At 46.6% G+C, this 25,125-nt stretch overlaps 1 protein-coding gene across 2 annotated transcripts in view; it reads left to right on the forward strand.

The window, feature by feature from the left end:
* TSHZ2 (teashirt zinc finger homeobox 2) overlaps positions 1–24,784 on the forward strand; it is a 407,854-nt gene extending 383,070 nt beyond the window's left edge. For both annotated transcript variants that reach the window (XM_090286581.1, XM_090286582.1), the window contains exon 3: positions 24,641–24,784. Coding sequence is in view for 1 of the 2 variants with exons in the window: in XM_090286582.1 (XP_090142708.1) it covers positions 24,641–24,642 (2 nt within the window). In the remaining variant the exon portion in view is untranslated. The remainder of the gene's footprint in view (positions 1–24,640) is intronic.
* Positions 24,785–25,125: the final 341 nt, after the last annotated feature.

The following is a 25,125-nucleotide window of genomic DNA, read 5'->3' on the forward strand; positions in this document are numbered from 1 at the left end:
GCCGTCTGGGCTGCGACAAGCATTCAGTTATGGTTTGCTCCGGCTGTTTTAGTGGCTGCTGCCCTTCCAGGATTGAACACGGGGGCTGGTGAGACATAACCACGCAGTGAGCGCAGCTGCGACCTTTCCAGAGCCCCAGCGTGGAAGCATGGATCTCCTACCACGGGAGAGTCTCGGAGAGATGGATGGACCCTACCCGCGATGAGCGGTGGAGGGGAAGACGCTTTCCCTTGTTTCACCACCAAGAAACTACCCCAGTCACCCGGATCCCGCCCAAAGTCATTACGAAAGTGAAGTCCCCAAAACGGAAGCCAGACGCCTTGAGGCTGCCCCGCGCTGAGTCTGTGCTTCTGTGCCTGACAGCGGGAATGACGGACCTGGGTCGGACGCGCAGGGTCGGGCCCCGGGGCTTATTTCGGTTGCGCTCTTTCTCCTCTTCGTGTGCGCATGGCCCGGAAATTCTGCGTGGTCTTGTTACAAGCCCCAGACTTTCCTTGGAGTTCCATCTTCTCGCCTTCCCCCATGGAATCCTTCCTCTATTTTAAATCCCTGCTGAAGCACCCTCTCCTCTCGAAAGCCTCCCGTTCTCCTCTCTCCTGCTTTTAGCTTCCGAGCTGGAGAAGACCCTGCCCTCCTCTGTGTGACCCGTGTCGGTCTGCATCTTGGTTCATAATCACCTACACACCAGGAAGGACTGTGGATCGCATGTGACAGAAAATCCACTCCAACCGGCATAAGCACAGAGCGAATGTATTGACCCCCATGAAGGTAAAAGGTGTAACTAGACTCAGGCAACGCTTCAGTGGCATCGCTGGAAATCTGGCCTTTGCAGCCTCTTAGATCACGGTGCCTCTGAGGTGGCAGAATTCTCAGGCAGGTTTCCCACTCATGGTGGCTCAGAACCGCCCCCCACCCCCACCCCCACCCCCACCCCAGAAAGCCCAGGCTAAGCCTCTCCAAAGAAAGAGTTCCAGCAAAAACCTGCAGGCTTGGGTCACGTGTCCATCCCTGGACCAATCACTGTGGCGGGAGAATGGAACACACTGATTGGCCAGATGGAGCTGGGCTGTGGGGTGAGCCCCACCCAAGGCCAAGGCCAGGGCCTGAGAATGAGAGAAATGTGATTCCCCAGGGAGTCACCTATGACAGGTATGAAGTCCCTGCTGATTATATTTTAACACTTCATAGCACCTGACATTTTGTTCCTCATAAAGCAAATACTCAAAATTATGTAATGAATGGAAAAATGAGGAAAGTGATGAAACTTGAGAACTTATCTGTTGACTCTCCATATTTCCTCTTCCAACACTTAAAGATAACCTGGCCAAGCGCAGATCACACACCCGTGTGAGTATCCCTCCAACTAACTCTTTTAGAGAAAATCACAGTAAACCAGACACCACAAAGCCTTTCATGGGGTGTCCAAATGATGCAGAAGATACTAATGTTTAATAATCTAACATGCCTAGCTCACTAGGAAAAACTGTTGGTATTTAACTTAATAAGGGAGAAGGCACCGTGACCCCGTCCTTGACCTGTCTGTCTTTCTGGCCATTTCTGGCTGTAAAGAACGGGCAGGATTTCTGGCATCTTTGGCGCTTCCTTTGTTATTAAAAGCAGGATCAGTTAATAAATAATTATGATGCTCAGTTTCTAGGGAACAAGGAGATAAGGGCAGAAACACTTGAGTCTCACAAATTACATGCTATCGTATAGATTTTCACCCAGAGTGGAGAACAGCCTTGCGCTCTTTTTCTTTCCTGTGGCATAAATTGTTCTAATTATACGTGCAAGAGCCTCCGTCCCCAAAGATGAGTTGGAAGTACTGTGCCTGTTCTTTTAATTTCAAGAAGCATTTGCAGTAGCGCGCCCGCCCTCCCCGCCCGCCTTGTTTTCAAACTGAATTGTTTCAGTGCTAGCTTGGTGTGTCAGCTTGTAAGTCTATAAAACAGTTTTATACCAGCTGGAGATTCAACATGCTACATGAATACATAACAGTGCCTAACCAAGAAGGTTTGTAATTCAGTAATTAGCTGTAATTAATGAACACAAAGTGAAGACTCATTTACAGTTTAAATTATCACATTAGCTCCTGTCACCCTCTATGTACACAAAACAGCAGGAATTCAATTATTTTTATTCTTCAAAGCTAATTTAAAATTTAAGGGATGCCATTACATGAAATAATAGGTAGGAAATGTAATCGAAATCACTGGGAACAGTTGGCCGTTCTTAGAATTAAAAAAAAAAAAATAATGCGATCGCTGACGATTTGGAAATGTTTTATCATCTGTGAACAGATGAAGGATTGAAATCTCTGCTCTTTTCAGTACAGTTAATTTGAGAGAGGAAGCAAGTTTGGTGGTGGCTGAATCTCTGCGCAGGGAGGGCTATCACACGTAATTGCAAGAGCCATTGATAACGGAGCGCGCTGTTGATAGTACGAGACGACAGACCAGGAGACTATGTCCCGTTATCCTGCGTGGGAGCTGAGTCTCCTGCAGCTGCACGGCGTTCCTGGGATTGTCACCCATTTTTGATGCATCATTTCAGCTTGGGAGACGCTCCGTCATTGTCACGTAGCTGTCGTCCTCAATTCTTTGTACCGTCTATGATAAAGATACTTTAATTCCTCTGTCTCATGAACTCATCCCGGTTGGAGGGTCAGAGCGGTGGGCAAGACGGACCACATTCTTGAGCTCAGGGAGCCAACATTCCGGTAGGAAGAGACAGATGATAACCAAGGGTCCACAAGCTTAGCTGTTAATACACTCACAGTGGAGGCTTTAAAAATGTATGTATATCAAGGTCTGGGTCCCCATCCCAAGTCATCAAACCAAATTCTCTGGAGTATTTTTACAGTATTTTTAACAGTTCTCCAGGTGCTTCTAGGTGCTACCAGAGTTGAGGCCCACAGTGGTCAACTAATATAGACAACTAATAAATTAGCATTCATTGGTGACAAGTGCTGTGATGAAAATGAAGCTGGGGGGCTGCTCTAGAGTGAGTGCCCAGGTACAACATCTCTGGGTGGTGACAATGGGGGGGACCTGAGTGCGAACAGGGGCCCACCCTGAGGAGATCTGGGACGATGTTGCTGTAACACAGGCGTCAGCGAACTTTTTCTTCTTCTCCTTCCTCTCCTTCCCCTTCTCCTTTCCCTTCTCCTCTTTCTTCTTCTCCCTCTTCTTCCTCTTCTCCTCCTCCTTTTTCTTCTGTTCATCACTTACTTATTTGCATTTTAAACCCTTTAAAAATGTAAATGCCTTCTTAGCTCAAGTACTCTACAAAAACAAGGTGCCAGCCAAGTGTGGCCTTTTTGAACCATGTTCTAGAAAAAAAAAAAAAACCAGACCGGCCAGTGTAAAGGCCCTGAGGCAGTTGCGAGTTTAATGTGTCAGAGAAGCAAAAAGAAAGCCTGAGTCAGCGGGGCTTAGCAGATGAGGAGGAAGAGACAGGGAGGCGAGAGACGGGCGTGGGAACGTAGATTTTATTTCATATTTGATGAAAGTCAGTGGAAGATTTTAATCAAGGAGTGAGTGTGTGTGTGTGTGTGTGTGTAAAGGAGACACTCATGTTCTCAAAGCCGTCACAGAATGTCCTTCTGACACCTCTCCCCCATCTCCCATGGAACTTCTAGGAAGGAAAAACAAAGCCCCCGTGGACAGAATGCTGTGTCTGTTGCTTCAGACTTCTCCGTGCCTGCACTCACCCCTTCCTCTTCCAGGTTCATTTTTCTTTTTCCTTTAAATAGGCCACTCGAAGCCACACTGTCTAATTTTTCACAGGCGATCACCTGCTGAGTGGGGGTTTAGGTAGACAGAGGGAAGGCGCTGATAAGCCGGAGCAAGGATTCTATTAGGGAGAGGTGGCGGTAATTAATGGCGCCTGCCAGTAATTGGGGGGGTGTGAGTCCCCGTAATATTGTAATGATAGTCATCCGTCTGCGCACCGCCCGTCACTCAGAGCCATCCCTCATCACGCTCTGATCTCAGCCTCTCAGCCATGCAAATGTCCCCGACAGGACGCTGGGTCCCTGTCTCCCTAATTGGGCAGTATAGAGTTGTTTATGGATGTTGTCAGCATTTAGGCCTCAGTTGGAGGTTGTTCAAAAATCGTTAGCAAAGTTGCCTGAACAGCGTTGTCCAATATGTATTCCACCGTTCCAGTATCTGTTTGGAAGGCACAGAGAGGATAGTGATGAAATTAAGCTACGCGTTGTGCAGACCGGAGCTCTGTGCGTGATCGGTATTGAACCGTTTGGGAAGCAAAAACCAACTTACGGCCATTTCTAACCCCGCCTAAGACAAAACTTTAGTCTGCGTGTAGGAAAGGGATATGCTCTTTTAATAGCACGCCCTCGCTTCTGAAGAGCAGGCTGAGTGTGTGAGCGCCATCCCGAGACACAACCGTTTGCAGAAGTTACGGCGTTGCGTGGAGTCCAGTTTCTGAACATCCCTCCCCATTTAATTCCAAACGGGTACCTTTGCTGGAAGCTTTGGCCACATTTTCTTGCCAATGTTTTCTTCCCGCCTGCAAGTGGTCACGCTCGGTCTCCCCCAACCAAACTGGGAGAGGGTCTGAAATGCTATGAAATTTTTTTAAAGCTCTCATGCGTCTGCTTAAATGAGCCTAATGTTTAGGTCTTAATGTTTAAAAAGCAATCTTTTAAATATTTAGAAAATATGGGAAGTACCATTTTAATATATAATCAACACACTTTAAAAGTATTCAAGTATGACCCTGGCTGACATGGCTCAGGTGGTTGGAGCATCTTCCAGTAACCAGAAGGCTGCAGGTTCAATTCCCAGTCAGGGCGCATACCTAGGTTGCAGGTTGGTCTGGTGTGGGCGTGTGCAACCCCCTGTCCGAATGTGTACAATCCCTGATCTGGGCACTGATCCCTGGTCCGGGTGCGTATGGGAGCCAACCGATCGATGCGTCTCTCTCACATCGTTTCTCTCTCTCCCTTTCTCTCTCTCTAAAAAGCAATGAAAAAATTTCCTTGGGTGAGGATAATAAACAAATAAATAAATAGGTAAAATATTCAAGTATGGAATAGCACAGCGTCTTTATCAATTCTAAAGAGGAGAGAAATTTAAGAGGCTCTGGTCTCCCCATTTCCTGCCCCCGGAGAAAGAGAGATACTTAGGACGAAGGGTAACATGGATTTAGAAATCTTCCCCTTCGAGTCTCCCACTCAGAAAGCTCTGTGTGGCCTTGATTGAATTTCCTGGCCTCTCAGAGCTTCAGGGTCCCCTTCTGTCTCACCGGCGCTCAACTGCAGATGGAGGGCTTCAAACAAGCTAGTAGAGGTGAAGGTACATTGTTCCGAAAGGGCTTTGCAGTCAGACCCAAGTAGCTGTGCCACTTACTGGCTGGGGCAACGTGGAGAAGCCACTGAACCCCTTCCGGGCCCCAGTTTTCACATCTGTGAAATGGGCCCAAGGATACAAACTCTGCAGGGGAGGGAGGCAGGGACGGTGAGTAATGAGTTGAAAGCACCCAGGATGAGCCTGAGACCCCACAGTTCCTCCACCAGAGGTAGCTCACGCCCGTGGAGGCCCGTGGAGGGCTAGGCCTGGCTTCCGGGGCCCACAGTCAACAGCCACGGAGTGAACGGAGCACCCGTCAGGCCCCGCCAGCATTTAAGAGATGGCTACCGCTGTTCTGCATGCCTCCGCCGTCTCCAAGCTTGACCTTCACATCGGCTTCCACAGCTGTGGGGATCGCATAAAAGCAGCGATGCCCGCAGTGTAAGGACCAAGAGAAGGACTGGATCCGGGGGGGGGGGGGCTCAACCTTTCCAGCTGGCTGGGGACTGACATGTTTCCCAGGATGGGACACCCACACCAGCCCCGCCCAGGCCCACTGGGCTGAGTAGGTCATCCCGATTCAAAGCCCCTGGTTCTCAAAAGCCTTCTCTTCCATTTCTAATGCTGCGGGTTCATTGTGTTTCTCTGTAGAACAGTCTGGAATATTCCAGATACTCTCAAGAAACAGAACAGACTGCTAGGCAATGCTCTCCAGCCACAGAGAGCTTCACCTCAACTACTCCAGAAAGTTCTATGGGTACCAGTGATAGCTACTGACGGCACCCCCCTTTACCAACTCTGGCTGTGTTTGGCGCAGAGAGGTGTGTGAAGGGAGAGGGCAGGGGCTGGGGAAGCCTGCTGAGCAGGCGTTAACCAGGGAGCCCCTCAGCCTTTCAAGGATGAACCGGTGGCTTCCTGTCATCCCCAAAAGAACAGTGGGAGCCCCCTCAACCGTCCAATCCCACCGAGCCTCTCCCCCATGGCCCTCCTACCCCGGGAAGCATCCCGGCTCTGTCCAAGGGTCCCTGAGCCCCGTGACCTTTGGCGCTTTTATCACAGGCCTCCCAGGGTGGTCTGGGTCCACGGCCAGGACTTTCTCACGAAAGCCTTTATTCATCTGGGATGACACACCAGCTGGAACAACTTTAAAGCTTTTAGTTTGCAAGTTGCTCCCCCCGCCCCCGCCGCCCCGGCCCAAGCCTCAGCTCCTCTTCTTTTTTAAATCGCTCTCCCCTGCTCCCTTGGGTCTGAACGAATAGCTGTGACGAATGTCACGAGAACAGAGGCGGCCACAGTTCAGAAAGCTGAAGCCTCACACTGGAGTAACACACGTGCCAGCGTCTCCGTCCTTGCCTGTGAACGTGCTGGCATTTTCCGTGGTAAAAACAAGGGGGAAGGGAAGGAAGGGGGAAACTTGAAGTATAAAGGAACTTCTCCGACGGTAGCGCTACCGACGCTGTGCAGAATAATTGTCGATGCTCGCATAAACGCATCGATAAAATAAACTCATTTTCATTATTCATATTTGGTGCTTTTTCCTTCCACTTATTTATGTTTTAAACAATGGTTACAGTAAATATAACAATAAAAAAAAGTGCCTCCCGTGGACAGGAAGATGATCAAGCTGCCCTGATATACAGCGATTCATGTTTCTTCTTAACAATCACTAACGAATCTTAACTGGAGCCATGTTCCGCTCCCCTGTGAGTGATAAGCAGTGATTTATTGTGAAGTGTCATGAAACCGGAATGCCATACAGTGAGACATGAGCTAGTGGAAAATGTTTTCCCTGTTCCCCAACCTCATCACTCAAAGATGCAGTATCCCCTTCCCAAGCCTAATTGAACTGACTTTTTTTGAGGACTCTACTCATTGGCAATGGAAATCGGCCAAGGGGAGCATGTCCAGGGAAGTCTGGTGCCTGAGGCCCTGGCCCGGCTGGTGCCAGGACTGGCCAGCCATGCTCGGACGGTGCACACTGGCCGGCTTCCCGAGGTATGATCCCAAGACTTGTCTCAACTCTCTGCCTAAGCAGCAAATATGCTAATCCACTCAGGAAATGACACCGGCCAAGGGAGACGCAACCCAAAGAGCAACTTCGATGACTTTGGACCGTGTGTCGTCCATATGTCATGCCATCCTACTTGGAACTCACGCCTTGATCATGTAAGACTTACCCACCGGCCCATGCGGGCCAGCTGGACCCAGAGAAAGCGTGGGCTTTAGAGCCAGACTGAACCTCGGTTCAGCCCCAGCGATTCCGTCTACTCTGTGACCGGTGTAGCAGATTTCACAAATGACCACAGTTCTTTCTCCTCCCCTGTACCCATACCGTTCACCACGTCAATTTGTAATTCTTTTTTTTTTTTTTAATTTGTATGTATTGATTTTAGAGAGAAAGACATCAATTTGTGGTTTCACTTATTGATGCATTCATTGGTTGATTCTTGCATGCGCCCTGACCAGGGATCGAACCCACAACCTTCATGTATTGAAATGATGCTCTAATCAACTGAGCTACCAGGCCAGGGCAATGTAATGTCCTCTAATTCTGATTCTGGCTCAGCTATGCTTTGGCCTATCAGATATGACGCCAGCTGTGGCTTAAAAAGAGCTTGCACGATTGGACCTGCTGACTGTCACTCCTATGCCAGTCCTAGCAGAACCTGCCCACACTGGCCTCCTGCAGGAGGAAAAAGAGCTGAGTCACTGTGGTTGTTCCCAGCCTTGGGGCAGAAGGGAGCAGCTCAGCTCTTTCACCATCTCCATTCCTGGCCCTTGATCTAGGCTCCTTTTATCTTGATGTATTGGGTTTGAGAAGGAGGATTGGTATTATAGCAATGAAGTGCTGTTGAAGTCCTCTCTCGTCAGTCAGTGCCCCTTGTGGGGGGCGGAGCATCCAGGGACTGGCCCTCTAGTGGGGGCAGGAGTGGGTCTGTGGGAGTCTCAGGTCCTACCGTGGGAGATGTACCCCATTCGGGATGACTTCTAACTCACAAAACCTCTGCCCACTCAGGGTTCACACGTCATCCTCTTCCCTCTAGGGCTGGGTACCAGTTAGCAGCAAGACAGCTCATGAACTACCAAGAACTTACACATCTTTTTTTTTTTTTTCTTGCCAAAACAGTGAGCGTGGAAGGGAGCTCCTTGGCTCGCTGGAGCTCTACCATCTTAATCTAATATCTTGCTCCTTCTCAGACGTGACAGTAGAGAGTGGAGAGTTTGCTGCCCAAGCTTTGCCCATAGGAAACTCAACACCCATCCCCCGCTCCTCGCTGGAAGCCAGGCCCTTCAGGTGTCTCTCAAGGGGCCGCTCAGCTGGCTTCTGCAGCCCCTCAACAGTTGTTCAATGACTTCCTCTAGCACTTTCCTGGATAGGTTTGGTGGCAGGCAAGAAAAACAGGGATTGGTGGCCTGTCCTGCCACTTACTAAATCACGTGGGAATGTATCTAGCAGCCCCCCTCTTTTTTACTCTTTATTTTGAAATAATTTTAGATTCAAAGTTGCAAAGATAGTAGAGAGACGGGTCACCCCGCTTCCTGTAATGTTAACACCTTACCTAACCAATGCTATTTGTTAAACTACGCACCTTGCTCGAATATGACCCGAATCTCTTCTTGCTGCCCCAGGATCTAACTTAGGATCTCATGTTGGATTTGGTGGTTGTGTTTCCTTCTCCTTCCATCCGTGAAAATCCCTCGACCCTTCCTTGTCTTTTATACCTTGGACACTTTTGACAAGTACCACTCAGCTAACCCATAGAATGCTCCCCAGGTTGGGTTTGTTGATGGCTTCTCATGATTGATCAAGGTCATGCATTTCTGGTGAGAATACCATAGACATGAAGTGCCATCCTGATGCGTTATATCGGGGAATTCATGCTGTTGGTGTGTCGTTGCTGGTGATGTTAACTTTGACCACTTGGTTCAGATGGTCTCTGGCAGCATCCTTTAAAATGTGAAGTTTGCATTGGTCCTCCCAGATTACCCCAGACTGCCTTTTATTTTATTTTATTTTATTTTTTAATACATATCACATTTTTCAATTGCAGTTTACATGTAGTACTATTCTGGGTTAGTTTCAGATGTACAGCATACAGGCCAAAAAACCATGCACTTCACAGAGGGGTCCCCGCAATGTTTCAAGCCCACGCCTGGCCCCATCCATAGTCGTTATGACATCGTTGGTTGTATTTCCTGGGCGGTGCGCTACATCTCTGTGACCAGCCTGTAACTGCCAATCTGTACTTCATCATCCCTTCCCGTTTTTTCCCCCAGCCCCCCAGCCCCTCCCCTCTGACAGCCGTCGATCTGTTTCTCTTTTGTCTGTCTGTTTATTTTGCTCTCTAGATTCTGCATGGAAGGGTGTTTGTCTTTCTCCACACAGACTGACTTTTTGATATGAGTAACCATTCCTCCCCGCTGGGCAATACTGAAAAGCAGGACCGCACGGCAGTTAAACACGTGGGTCCCAAAGTCAGGGAGCTCTTGATTCAAACCCTAGCTGGGATCCTTCGGGCAAGTCGCTGGAATTCTCTTTGCCTCCACATCTCCCTTTCCAACCGACCTAACTCATCGGGTTGTCGTGAGGATTAAATACGGAAGGAGAGAAAAACTCTCCGCATAGGACCTAGCACGTAAGGAGCTGATTACTCCATCTCTCCGAGCCTCAGTGACCTCACCCACAAGAAGACAGTGTATGCGTAAAAGAACAGTCTGGAATCATAGGCCCGCGTCATGGTTCCTCCAAATTCTTCTCCTCAGTTCTTCCAAGCAGCCTCTGCTCAGAAAGGAGCCCAGCCTCCCCTTTGGGGTTTTCTCCACGCATGTGCTGTGTTCGATTGCCCTCAGACGTGTCTGCCTTAGCTATCCTCCCCACACTAGAAGGGTCTGTGCGTGTAGAAACTTGTCTTTCCCATCATAATTCTGCCGGACCCCTGGTAACGCACAGGTTGGGTCGGGGGACAGGAGAGCCAGCCATTCAGAGGCCCTACGCATGCATGAGGACCACGGGGTTACCAACCAGCTACGTATGTTCCTTCCACAGGAACCCTTCGTTGGAAGCTACCTGGTCTCACAAAAGAGCACTTGATAGATATTGGAGAGATGGAGGGGTGGACGGATTAATTCACTCTCTCACTCATTCATTCATTCATTCGTTCACCTTTGGCTGTGCATAGCACTAAAAAAAAGAAATTTAACTTTTATCTTCTAGATTTTGAATGTCTCTGCCAACAACTAAATCTCTTCTAGGGCGGGCAGATGGCAGCCTGTACAATGAACAATTTAATCTTTAGAAAATGGAACAACTTTGCCAGCAAACTCCATTTTTCTCCACGAACACATTGTCAATAACATGTGCTCTCAAATATGTGGTGAAATTGATGACGGGGCCTGATTTATGGAAACAACAGCAAATTAAATGATTACCTTTCTCTCTCCTAGCTTGGGGTCCTTCAGACCAGCCATGAATTTTTCTTCCTGTGTTCTAATAATAGAGGAGGTCTAATTAAAATGCCTTGACTGGCTGATTGTGTGTGTGGAGTAGAGGGAAGATGGGACACTGGCCAGGGCATCTTAATTTAAAACCAGGAGAGGAAGAGCCGCTGATGTGATAATGAAGATTAACTTAGGGGCCTCTGGCACCCCTCCTCACATGCAAGCAGGTAGATGGAATCCTTCATACACACGCTTTCCCAGCTGCTCATTTACCCGCCCGGATGAAATTGTCTTGGTCTGGGGCAGACTTGAGGCTTTGGATCGAGTGAAATAGAACAGGGTGGGGATGGGGTGCAAGGAGAAATGGGTGTCCCCAGATAGCAGCGACATGGGACCTTCAGGACTTCTCCTGAATCACAGCCTGATTCGGAAAGGGGGGGCCCATCCTGAGACCCCTTCCTTCTAAAACAATGGTTCCAAACCCATATACAGGTCAAGAACTTTTTTGAGACTCTGGTGAGAGCTACGGATCCTCTCTCCAGAGACTACAAATAAACAAATAGGCACAAAATTTGGTTTATCATGCCATCCATCTCTTGTCCTGGCCATAAACTTGAACAACTTGAGTAGCAATTGTTTCTTGAAACCCCAGGCTTCACCAACTTCCCTATAACGCTCGCCCACGGTTAAGAATTGTTTGACGGAGGAGGGCCTTGGTTTCCTTAGCCCACCAAAGTTCTGATTGCTTCCGGCTGTAGACTTCGGCCACCTGGTGCGGCCCATGGAAGCCTCCGCAAACGTAATGCTTTTAAAGGCACAAAATAAAATACGTAGCTTTAAAAAAAATCATGGAAATCCAGTTACCAAATATTAAAGGCAGCGACTTGGGATAGTAATACATGAATTTATTTATATGCAGGGCGGGGCAAAAGTAGGTTTACAGTGGTTCATATGGGAAATAATACAATAATTAATAACTAATAACACAAGAATAAACTTGGTGTGGTCCCTAGTCACAACCTAAGCCTGCTTCTGCGCCACGCTGTGCATTAAGTAGCAGACCCAACACTAAGGCTAATAACCACAATGATTTCAAAGTAATGAGTGACCCTAACATCGCGAGATATTTGCAACTGTAATGTGACCTAAACTCAGTGGCATGTTGGTGAAAATACTGGCGATACAAATCACAAGGCTTCTACTACTATTACGATTTGGTGTCTACATTCGTAAGTGAAGGAAATGCGGGCATTTAGAGGTCAGTGAAATAAAAGGTGTAATTTTTTTTTCCACCCAAGATCACAGATCCCCTGAATTCTATGCACAAATGTCACCTCCTAGTGAGGCCTTCCCTGGGCCCTTCTCGAAGCGGCCACACTGATCGTCACATGGACAGCCCCTCACTTTCCCATCACCCTGGGGCCTCTATCTGGGTGTCTTAATGTCCTCTTCTTACAGGGACACCCATCAGATTGGGTTAGGACCCACCCTCATGGCCTCGACTCCATCACGTCTTTAAAAGCTCTGTCCCCAGATCCAGTCATATCCTGAGGTAGGTGGGCAAGGACATCAGCATATGAATTTAGGGGGACACCGTTCAGTCCCTCCCACTGGCTCCCATGTTGTCAGTCAAGCTTCTGGCATCGTTACTCCAACATCAGTGGTTGCTTCTCACGGCCACAGCGCTGCCCCGGGGAACTTGGCCTTGGGGGGTGCAGCCCGCGGCTACAGGGGCCTTCTGCGCTCACTTTCCTTACCTTCCTTCCCACAGAAGACAGGAGGTCCACCCCCTGCTCCATTTTAGCTCTGCTTGGAAGGACTGAATATTTTATAGTAAATTTTTTAAGTGAGGCACTTAAAATGCATATCGTTGCTTCTCAGCAGCTGATTTGGGGGTGGAGGGAAGCCTTGAATTCCTTCCAGAAAATGAGCCTGATTTAGCCTGGTTTTTTTTCTGTGCATAAACAGGATCGCAGGTAGAGTCTGGAGAGGCTTCTAGGAGGCAATGTTTTCTAGTGGGAAGAGTCTAGTGAAGTTGGGGGAGGGGTAAACAGAGGAAGGTTCAAATCCAGGCTGCACCTCTTACCAGCCATAGTGACCACCCCTGCACTTCCCATGGGCCGGTTGACCCTTTGTAAAAAGGTCCTGCTGGAAATGCCCACCTTAGTTTTGTTGTAGGGGCCTCTCTGTCCCACCCCACCCAGCCTCCCATAGCCCCTGGTACAAGGTGAATCCTCTTTATCCAATAGTAGCAACTGTGGTCATGACTGACGTGCAGACCAGTCAATGATCCCCAGGGCCTGAAGGTCTCAGATTCTTCGTTTGAGTGGAAATGTGGTGGCTCAGTCTCTTCTCTGAGATGTAACTAGACTGTTGTGTCTGGGCCTTGTAAAATAGTAGTGCATTGTGGGTTTGTTTTTATATTTAACTGTGTGTTGTGAAGGAATTTAATCTGCATAGAAATGCAGATTTGTGAGTGGGGAGAGGGGAGAGACAGAGACAGAGTAAAAAGCTAGGACCACTGTCGTAGAATTGAATGAATCATGTATTCTGCTGTCTCTGCAAGAAGGGTTAATTGGTTAAATGGTAGTAATCAATCAATCAATCAGTTGTGCAATAGGGCAATAATTCTCAATCTTGGCAATACATTAGAATCCCCTGGGAAACTTAAAACCCCAATGCCCAGGCCTGCCCCAGACCAATAAGGCAGAATCTCCGGGGGCAGCCCAGTGTGGACTGGGGCCAGCGTGGGGAAACCCCTCAGAGGCAGGAGGCACGATTGGATAACTCAGTGCCACTCATGGCTGTGAACCTGGGCAAGCTGCTGAGTGGCTCTGACCCTTGGTTTCCTCATCTGTCTGGAGGATGAAGTCAGATATAAGTGGTCAAACACTGGGCTCTGGGACTAAGACAATAACAAGTGTCCTCATCAGTAAAGTCCAGGCCTTCATGTCACCATTGGCAAAATGACAGGGGTGGGTAGGATACCTGAGGCCGCTCATTTTCATGTCTATGATTCTACCAAAGTGGACAAAGGGCAAGGGATGACAAACAGCTCAAGTGTCTTCACGGAGTGACACCTGTGGGCCAGGCACTAGGCTGGCATTTCACTGAAGACGGCAGTCACTACCCCTCCCCTCCCGAAGGCCAGTGGGAGAGACAAGCTTTAAACCAGTATTCACACAAACCAAAACGTTACTCATGACCAGTGGAGAGAAAGAGAGAGGCAATCCGGGGGCCTAGTCTAGATTCTGGGACAAGGAAAGGTCTTTCTGAGCATGTGACATTTCAGCCAGAGGATGACGTGGGGCAGGAATTATCCAGGCAGAGTCATGGGAAGGGCGCCCCTGCAAGGCGCACAGCAGATCAAAGGCTGTGGGGGTGGGGGATGGAGCTTGACATTTTTGAGGAGCTTTTGTTTGAAACATAAACAAATGAATAAAAGAGCATCCTTTTTTCTTAGAGCATCTCAAGGGACTTGGACTTTCAAGAAGACTTTGGGGACCACTAGATAGATAGAGTCAGAGGACATTAGGTTCCAGAAGCAGAGGAATCTTGGCTTCATTCCAGCTTCTCTAGGAAATAGCTGTGTGGGCGGTGGGGACAATTTCACCTCCTGGGCCTCCGGGTCTTCATTTGCAAAGAGGAAGCACTCGGTCATGTTCTCCCAATCTATTGTGAAGATGGGTAATTATTACCAGCAATCAAACTGGCGAAGGGTAATAGTTATTATTGTGAAGCAATATGGTGTTTGGTGACAGAGAAATGCATGTTCAAATTCCAGCCTCCCACTTCCCAGGCCTGTGATCTTGGTCCCGTTACTTAGAGCTCTGTCATTTTCCTGACCTCTAAAAAAGGGATTCCTAGGAGTTACCTTTGGGCATTAGTATACACATAAGAATTAAAAGAACAGTCAAGCTTCACGCAAAGAGTAGGTAGGCACCCAGTGAATGAAATCTATCATTGAAATGAAGGGAACCCTGAGCAGTGTGGCTCAGTGGGCTGGACACCATCCCCATAAAACAAAAGGTCATCAGTTCGATGCCTGGTCAGGGTACATGCCTCGGTTGCAGGTCTGGTTTCCAGTCCGGGTGGATACAAGAGGCAACTGATCGATGTTTCTCTCCCTCTCCCTCTCCCTCCCTTTCCTTCTCTAAAAATAAGTTAAGTACGTTAAATATATATAAATAAAAATAAAAGAAATGAAGGGAGACTCTTCTTGAAAAGCAGGAGGGTTGGTCTGAATTACCTAAACATGTATCCACCCACGAACCCCCTTTTCCAGCGTAGATGCACCACAAACACGGCTGCCCGTGAGTCCGAGACAGAGAATCACAGTGGTAAGAAATTTAAAAAACAAATAAATAAAGCACCTCGACCCGTTTACTTTCCATACTCGGAAGGCATGCGGTTCTTACTAGATGCTACCCGCTCCCAGTCAGGCAGCAGTGACGGTGCCCGCCTGTACCCACACAGCGACTCTCGTCGGGCTGGAAGCTGGTTGTAATAAGTAACACCTGGCTGGGCGCTCCGCTTCGAGGAGACCAGTTTGGTTGTGAATCATGTCGCTGGCGGTGTGGGCTGGAAGCTGTCCGGGTTGTTTATGGGGGTGTTCGCCAGTATCCGACCGCCTTCACACCACGTAAGTGCCCTTTCGGCGTCTGTGAATGTGACTCAGTAAACGCAGGTACGGGAAAGTGCTTCTTTCCCCTCTCCTACAGCCCAACGTAACCAGAGAGGAGAACTGTCACATGGTAAGTCCCTGATCGCCCGATACGACATGACAATGACTCAATGACTCCACCGTGTGCGTCTTCCTTTCACATCGTCAGGATGTTGTTCTGCTTTTTATCCCCATTTTAATTTCTCTCTTGAAAGAACAAAAACAGCTGGACCGGTTTTCAGTCCTTATCATTCTTCGTTCTATAGCTTTCCCAAGCAATGTGCCTTTAGAAGATTCTAGTGAGTTCCACTGACAGCAATGCAGACTGGCTAGAGAAGAGGTTTTGAAGGCAGGCAAACCTAAGTTGAAATGCTGGCTCCGCTATTTGCTAACTCTCTGACCTCAATTACATTTCTTAACCAATTCCAGCCTGTTTTCTCATCAATAAATAGGGACAATGAGATCCGTCAGTCAGGCGTCATTATAAACTGCAGAGTGTGTAATGAGCACTTAATAAAATGGTAGGTACAATGATGGCTTTCTACTTCCTTCTTAATCTGCACATCAAATGTTTTGAAATGCTATTTTATCCTTCTTTTACACATATAAAGGGAAAACTTTCCTTAGCCTCCCATCTGAATTGACAGCTGATTTCTTTTCAACCTTAGTTAATGTATGAACTAAAGAGCCTCTCTTCTGTATATTTTCTTAAATTTCCAGAAAGAAAAAATAATCCATTTCCCAAGACCTGGTGATTACTTAGTTCTCACACATAAGCAGAATTTCATGTATGTATTTTTGTATTTATTCCACATCTTACTCCACAGCACTTTTAAGGGGCTATATTATATGCAATACAATAAAATCATGAAAGAAAGGAAAATCACTTTTTAAATCTACGGTTTATCGAGTATTTATTGTGTGTCAGGCACCATTTATGGAAGGGACTATTATTATTCTGAGAATCTGAAGATGTGGAAACCTAGGTTCCAAAGGGGTAAGTCATTTCTCCCAACGTCACACAGCTAGTAAGCGGCAGAGACAAACCCTTAACAAGTTTGTGAGAGGAAACAGAATGTGAAGAGAAGGCAGTGGGTATAGACTGGAGCCTTAAGAGGATGCACAGCTGCTCAAGTTGGGCCATCATTTGCCTCTGAGCTTCCTAGTCGTGAAAGCAAAAATGAACACGTGATCCATCCCAAGAGGGAGTGCTTCCATAAGGAAAATGTCGAGCAGGATTTCAGGATCCACGAAGCTTTCCTGATACTTAATGTCTGGCAGAAACGTCTTGCAAAACATTTGTGATATTGGAGGGTGCAGGAAAAAAAATAGGTTCCCACGGTAAAACCATTTCTTGGTGTGTGTGTGTGTGTGTGTGTGTGTTTTCCTTAACGCTGGGCTCCATTCCTTTTTAATAATTACTCACTGAGAAGGGATTCAAGTTAAAAGCTGGTCGGGGGAGGGAGAGGAAAATAACTCCCTCAGCCTTATCACTTTTATTTAGATTGACGCACCTCTGGTTATAATTAGGGATAACCGGCCAGCAGTTCAGGCTTCATAATCCCATCACTAGTTGGCAGGAGACGTTCACAGGGCAGACCTTCGCACCGCTTCTTTCATTGCTGCTTCTTGACTACTTGGGAAGCCTGAAGTGGAGGCGTGTGCTTTAAGGAAAAGATTTCCTGCTGCCATGGAGATCTTCCAAGCTGACACACAAGGACACGAATGACACCCAGTGACAGCGTGTGCCCCACTCTCAGGAGACCCCCTGTCTTCCTGATATTTTTGTTGTTGTTGTCCTCCAAGATGTCCCCTCACTTCTGCCCGTTTCGTTCAACAGCCATTCGGCACGTGGCGATGACAAGATTTCAAGCCATTTCGAGGGTTGCCCGTTAAATAGGCAACAAGGGAACGGATTTGCTTCGTTATTTTCAATTCGCCCACTCGGGTGGTGCAGGCTGGGGGCCAGCTTAGGAGACGTTTGCTCTGCACAGATAAGAGGAACCCACAGCAAACTCTTCACCGGCGTTTGAGACGTAGGCAGCTGTCTGGATCATGCGTTTGAGGCACATTTGACCTATCAGAGGGTGCGCTTTAAAAGAGGAAGTTCAGAAGTTGAGATTTTCCAGTGTGTCAGCGATGACCTGCATGCTCTCCACAGGTAAATGTTCCAAGGAGAAGACTATCAAGGTCAATAATGTCGTAGTCTTGCCTCCGAGCCTTCCAGGGTCTAATCAGGCACCATCGTTGACAGGGAATCTGTGACCTCATCAGTACAGACCTGGCATCAGGAACAGTTTAAGAGTAAAGGCTCTGAAGTCTAGAAAATATATATTCCAGTTGATTGTTGGAATATTCACTGCCACATATGTACCTGGCACCTGGGAGAAGTCACTTCAATTATCTAACCTTCAGTTTTGTCCTCTGTGATATTGGACACCCCTTTGGACGGGTGAGATGATTAATGGAAATAATGCATAAGTGGTGGGTCCACAATTAATATTTGTGGATGTTACTGATATACGACTTGTCACTGATTCAACCTCTTTGAGATTCGATATGTGAAAGAAAAAGACTCTCATCATTCAGAAACTCAGCCCCTTCGTTCCATCTGGTTTAGTTTGTGACCTCCCTCTCCAAGAGTAATTTAGTCTATTTCCAGTGACAGGAAAACTACAAGGAAGAAAGAAATTAAGAAAAGGCAGAAATACCAGATAACATTTAAAAATATTATCCACCTACTCCCACGAAGCTGCATCTAGTGGATAAAAAGCATTTGATACATTTAAGCAGTGATTTTATTTATTCTAAGGACTGGAATCGGTCCACCTAAGTTGAAGGGTTTCTGCACACAGAGATTTCTCTTAGGAAAAATTAGGAGAAGCGCTAATGATGAAATTCAGTGATGCAGGTAAGTCCATTTGGATTTTCAAATTGTAAAATCAATTTGGAAAAATATTACGTGTAGGGTTCTCCCAGGATTACATGGTTAAAAATCACTCGTCCCCAATTCCACTCTGCTTCCTTGTCACGGTCTTTCTTAAAGACACATTTTATATGTGTTCCGCATTTATATTTCACGCTCTTATTTTTTTGCGTTTTAAGAAGTCTGAATTAGAAGTCAGGTATCCTGACCTATCACTTAATCATCAAGGGAGCCAATTTTTTAAACTCCCTTAGCCTCAACCTCTTTATCGTCAGGCCACTAATATTTATCCAATATATCTCGGAAGACAATTATATGAATATGCTTTGAAAAAAATGTAAATGGCTTCAAAAGGGCAGAATAAATTATTCTTTGAAGTTGAAAGTACCAAACAGACGATAAAGCTTCTTGGCGTCCATTTTTGTTTCCTTGGACTAATTTTTCTAGTCTCTTCTTTTCTTCCTTTACATGTTCTAAGTTGTCTCTGATAGAACTAAAGAAATAAGGATTCCTGGTAAATCTTTTTTTATTATTATTATTTTGTATTGTTTTGGTAATAAATACTTTTTAAAAGTGTTTCCCCTTGTTGGAATAGACTTCAAGCTATTGTCTTTAGAGCTTCATTCACTCAACAGATGTCTGTCAAGTACCTACTGTGTGCATGACATTGGCTACCATGGTTGGAATGCCGCTGTGATGGGCAGGCTCACTGTCCCCGTCTCCCGGGGGTTTGCAGGCCCATGCAGGAGGCAGACACTAAACCCACAAACATGTGTATGATTTTGTCTATGAGCTGCAAAAAGTCTCATCAGGACAACATAGATGTGCAATTATTTTTTTAAAAAGAACTTAGTCAAGTCCAGCGGGTAAGAGCAGACTTCTCTGAGGCAGTGACGCTTCAGCTGAGGCCTTAAGGATGAGAAGTTGCACGCGGGACAAAGAACGGGAGGGATCGAATTCTGGGTGGAGGGAACAGCACCTGCGACGACTCCGAGGCATGTTTCAGGAGCTGTCAGAGGGGATGTTCCAGCAAGGTCAGAGAAGTGGCAAGGCCAGAGCCAGCGGAAAGTTCTGGAAAAACAAGGGGCTTCTTTCTAAGCACAGAAGAGGTCACTGAAGGATACGCTGGGGGAAATGGGGAGTGACCATTTCGCTCTGATCCCAGTTTTTCTAAGCTCACTTCATTCGCCACATGGAAAGAGATGGCCTGGACGCAGACTGGAGGGAGAGGCCCAGTGGGAGGGTACGGCCAGGCCCCGCCGGGGCGCTGGGGGCGGAGCGGACATCGTGTCTGCAGCGGAATTGGAAGACTAGGTGTTAAGGCGACCCAGCTCTCTGGCTGGAGCAACCTGAGCAGTTTAAGGTTTCATCTCCTGCGAAGAAAAACACTGGAAGGTGGACAGGCTGGGGCGAAGGAATTCAAACGCCCTGCTTTGGAAAGAGTGACCGTGGAGGTCTTCGCGAGACGTTCACGTGGAGAGGTCTGGCATGACCGGCATCAGCGCACAGACGACACGTCGTGTTACCCAAGGGGCTGCTACCGCGTGGAAAGGGCTTGTGCCGCGCGCGGCCCGGCCCTCTGCGGACCCAGCGTGGCCTTCCTAAACGAGCATCCTATCGTTTCTCCCCTACTATCCTGAAATTGAAAAAATAGGTCGAACGAGCAGCCTATGCACATAATTTCAGAAAGAACCCATCTGAAGCGGTGACTGTGCAACAAGACCGTTCGCTAGAACACGACTTCTCTAACGCGACTGTGCGCCGCGTCCCCTGGGCATTTTCCGCCGATACAGACGCTGAGTCGGCCCGGCTGGGCGTACCGCATATTCTCTGCTTTTCTAACAGGGGACAGGCGACGCCAGTAGACCACACTCAGGAGAGCGAGGTCTTCAGAGGAATAACGAGGGGGTCCGAGGCGGGCAGGATCCTGGGTGGGATTCCCCCGGAAGGCATCAGAGACGCGGGAGATCGCGTGGGAGCTGGTGAATGGACCTCTCAAATACCATCCGCAGCCACGCCGCAGGCGACTTGATTTCCTGAAAGGGCAAATAACTCCCACTAAAATTCCAAGTTACACATAGTTTCTCTTGGTTTGCAAGGTAGCTTTATTTCAGGACAATGCAGTGCGTATGAAATTGCGCATAAAAGACTTGGTATTTATGTGGAAAATGGAGTTGGATTCTAGGCTTAAATTAATTACAAAAATGTTTCCCACCTCAGTCAGTGGTTCTGAACAAGGAATAACTCTGTTGCCTCCCCCCAGGGACACCTGACAACACCCAGAGATATTTTAGGTTCTCACACTCTGGGGTGCGGGGATGGTACTGGAATCTGGTAGGTAGAGGCCAGGGATGCTGCTAAAAATCCTGCAAGGCACAGGACAGTCTCCCACAACAAGGAATCTTATGGCCCCAAATGTCAATAATGCCAAAGCTGAAAAACCACCCCAACCTACAGAGAGATTTTCTAATGCCCTCACTCGTGTGGCTCAGTGGATTGAGTGCCAGCTTGCAAGCCCAAAGGCTGCTGGTTTCATTCCCCATCAGGACACATGCCTGGGTTGTGGGCCAGGTCCCCATTTGGGGACGTGCAAGAGGCAACTGATGATGTATCTCTCACACATCAATGTATCTCTGTCTCTCTCCCTCCCTTCCCCTCCCTCTGAAAAAATAAATAAAATCTTTTTCTTTTAATGAGGGACAATACCACCCTGTAAGAAACGCCCACACCTTGCAAAGTGCTCATACCCCCAGCCCCTGAACATGAAATGCTAGTGGTGTGCCCACAATGGTCGCAGTCACAAAACACCCCCTGGGGACAATGTGCCGCTCTGAGCAGGGCAGAGTGGAGAAAGAAGAGGGCAGGTGGCACTGAGGAAGGCCAAGGGAAATGGAAGAGCCAACCGAAATGATTTGCCACAAGGATTAAAAATTCTAGCAGGGCCAAATTAAAGTATATATAATTCTGCGCATCTGTTGGTGGTTCTGTAATTAATACAAAATAATTACATCTTCTCGCCTGGCTCTCCCTCGAAAACTCTACTTAATGAACACTGCCAATGACTTTGTAGATATGTAATTAAAATTTTTATTTACTTGTTTTATTTTTATAGGAGTAGCTCAACATATTAGAAAAAAAGAGGAAAAAACCTATGCGGCCGCCAAGCTTGACCTCAACTACCATTTGAGGGGCAACCAAGAGTCTTTGCTCTCTTTTCTTTTTTCTAAATTCATTCTACACGAGTCATTCTGAAAAATTAGAAATAAAAGCGCCAGTTCTCATTCCCCTCCCCTGCGTTTTCTAGTTTTAATTTGCTGCCAGGGTTTCATCTTTGGACCTAAAGAAAAATAAGGTCTTTCCTCTTTTAAAATAAGGAATAATAAGAAAGGGTATATTGTATATTGTCCCACAGTCCGGTCTCCTGTTTACTATTCTCTTCTAGTGCAGGAACACTGACCTTCTAGAAAAATCTACCACGTTCACCAATCGTGGTGGGATATGAGGAGGTCTCTGAGATGGAAATAACATCATAGCCAGGTTTTCACAGAAGACGCTTGGATCTGGAGTTTAACTGAGTAACTGTGCAGATATTCTTGGGGGAATGACTTTAAATTATTAATAATGCTAGTGTTTAACACTTTGGTACACCAAATCACTCCAGGCAATAAAAAAGAAACCAAGAAAAAGAAAGAAAGAAAGAAGAAAGAAAGAAAGAAAGAAAGAAAGAAAGAAAGAAAGAAAGAAAAGAAAAGAAAAGAAAAGAAAAGAAAAGAAAGAAAGAAAGAAAGAAAGAAAACCTGAATCTGAATACCCTTCCCCCACTTGACCAGCCAGGTGACTCCACTCTCAACCTCCTGCACGGCAGCAGGTCAGGCACGGGCTTAGCACGAGTAGCGTAGGATAAACTTGGAACATGTCGAGTTGTCACTACAACAGGACCCTGTCCTACTGAGGCTCAAAAAAGCCCAGTAACAGGAGTCCAGAATTGCGACCTGAGATCTTAGGAACTGATTGACTTCCTTGGTTTTACGCCAGAGTCTGTCATGCAGGTGTTTGCCAGAAAATGACACTCACATTTATCTGCGTGGGTTTTGTAGGGAAGAAGGGGTTATCAGACATATCTGGAGAGCCGTGAGTTACATAAAGATATGCTGCGTTGGGTTGGGTTGGGTTTTGATTGCAGGATTTCTCGGAGTCTTTGATATGCTTTGGTGTACTGTGAATTTCCAAGAAGGGGACTATAATATAATAAAATTCTTTTCTTTCTCCTTGCTCCCTTTCCCAGACCAAACCTGGTCCTAAGAGAAACCCAGACAGAGAAGTTTGGGTGTTGATCAAATCTGTTATGAGTTCAAGGAAGGGATCAGTGAAGCAAGGTTCTGTAAAACCGGCACCACGTTAATATCATGTCATGGTCGGGGAGGAGAACATGGGGGCTTCTGACAGACCTCACACAAAACTAAACCCTTCACCCAAGACTTCATCCTGTTTTACAATGGAAGATACTTCCACTCTTTACAGAAGACAGGCATTTATCATCCTTTTTTTTTTTGGACACTCTAAGGGAAAAGAGATCAGTTCCCCCAACTAAATAGTCAGGTATTGCATGTTTTAAAAATTCTTGTGGCACACCAGTTAAAAATCGCTGCACTAAATAATAAGATATAATCAAGGAAAACCACCCAGATTGGTTGGGCTAATGGAAATTATATGCATTTTTACTGTAACCCAAATAGCACACAATTTGAAAAAAAAAAATTCACCTTACTAACCTCCCATAGCAAAACATGCTTTAAGTAGTACTGCCCCACCACAAAAATGGCCCTATTTTTTAAAATATTTTTTTCAATTACTGTTGATGTACAATATGTATTATATTAGTTTCATATGCATAACATAGTGATTAGAGTTTACATAACTTATGAAGTGGTCACCGCAATAAGTCTAGTACAGTGGTCCTCAACCTTCCTAATGCCACGACCCTTTAATACAGTTCCTCATGTTGTGGGGGCCCCCAACCATAACTAAAGCATAGTGATTAATCACAAAAACAATATGTAATTATATATGTGTTTTCCGATGGTCTTAGGCGACCCCTGTGAAAGGGTCGTTCGACCCCCAAAGGGGTCACGACCCACAGGTTGAAAACCGCTGTTCTAGTACCCATATGGAAAATGGTCCTACTTTTTGACTTGGGACTTCCATCCTTGGGAATTTAAGCTTACGGAGATACAACATACTGAAAGGCTTTAAACCAAAGATGTCCATCACAGCGTTATGGATCACTGAATAAAAGTGGAAGCAACTGGAACGTCCACCATCAGAGAATGGCTTAGTAAACTCTGACAGTGCAGGTGATGGAACTCAAGTAGCTGTTTACAATGATGCTTGAAAGTGGGAAACTATGGAGAGAAGTATTACACAGCGGGCAGTTACCTACGTAAGCCTAACGAAAACGCACAAAGAAAACACTAGAAGAAAATTCAGCAGACTGTGAATAGGAGTTCTCTCTGGGTGATGGGATCATCGATGAAATTTTTTGTGTTTCAAAATGCTTTATAAATTTTTAAAGATCGTACATTATATCTTTATTTTAAATGATGGCTAAAGGCACATAACATGAGCTGTATCGTCAGCATTTTTAAGTGTATATTGTTGCACACACAACATATCCATCCGTGCTCAGAACTTGTGCATCTTGGAAAACTAAAACTCTCTACCCACCAAACAGCGATTCTCTGTCCTTCCTTTCCCCGCAGCGCCTGGAAGCCACCATTCTGCTTCGTGTTCCTGTGAGCTCGATCACGCAAGGTCCCTCGTCGCATTAAAAGGATACTGTGCTTGTCACTTTAGGACTGCTTTGTTTTCACTCAGCGTAATATCCTCAAGGTTCATCCATGCGGTAGAAAGTGTCAGAATTTCCTTCCTTTTTGAGGCTGAACAATATTCCATTGCATGAATATACCACACTTTATCTAGTCATCATTGAAGAACATTTGGATCACATCCACCCGTTGGCTGCTATGAACGTGGTGCACAAATATCTCTTCCCGACGTTATATTTTAGAGGTCGTTTTTCCCCTAAACTGGCTCTTCCTTTCTGTATCCCATTAACGGGTTCTATCACACACTAGACTTAACTGTCATTCTGCAGAACATGAATACCCATGAAATAGTCTAGGTGGGCAATCTGACTACCCGGCGGGGGGGCAGAGAAGGGGAGACATAACCCCCTGAGCTATTCCTCAGAAAATAATGCATCTTTTCTTGTTGTTCTTGTTCTGATTCCCATTACAGGACAAATGCCTTAGTTTCAACTTTCCAGCCTGGATCTCCTCACACCGAGTCCTCGTTGCATCGCCTGCTTCTGACATTGAACTCCTGACACCCGGCTCTGAGAAGACTGCCAAAAAAAAAAAAAAAAAAAAAAAAACCACCTCAGCCATTTCTCTTCATCCTCACTAACAATTTGGTAATGAAGTATTGATTTCCACTTCTCTGCTTATGGACGATATTAGATTTTCATTGATAAACTGCATTGGGGCTGTCTCGTCTCCACAGTCCTCTTTCCACTGTCACGGGAAAACAAAGTGCCACTGAAGACAAATAATGCCTGAGAACATTGATGTCCTTATTTTGTCAGTTTGTAACGCTCGACAGGAAGGGGCCGGGGGGGGGGGGGGGGTGGCCGATAGGGTCGGTCTCCGCGGTCTCATGTCCAAGTAGGCGGCACTAGACGCAGGCGCTTGGAAGCTGACTTTTCATGGTCATGTCCGATTCCT

This window comes from Furipterus horrens, unplaced genomic scaffold (assembly GCF_987537825.1).
Source record: "Furipterus horrens unplaced genomic scaffold, mFurHor1.1.pri manual_scaffold_8, whole genome shotgun sequence".
Classification (NCBI taxonomy): Eukaryota; Metazoa; Chordata; class Mammalia; order Chiroptera; family Furipteridae; genus Furipterus; species Furipterus horrens.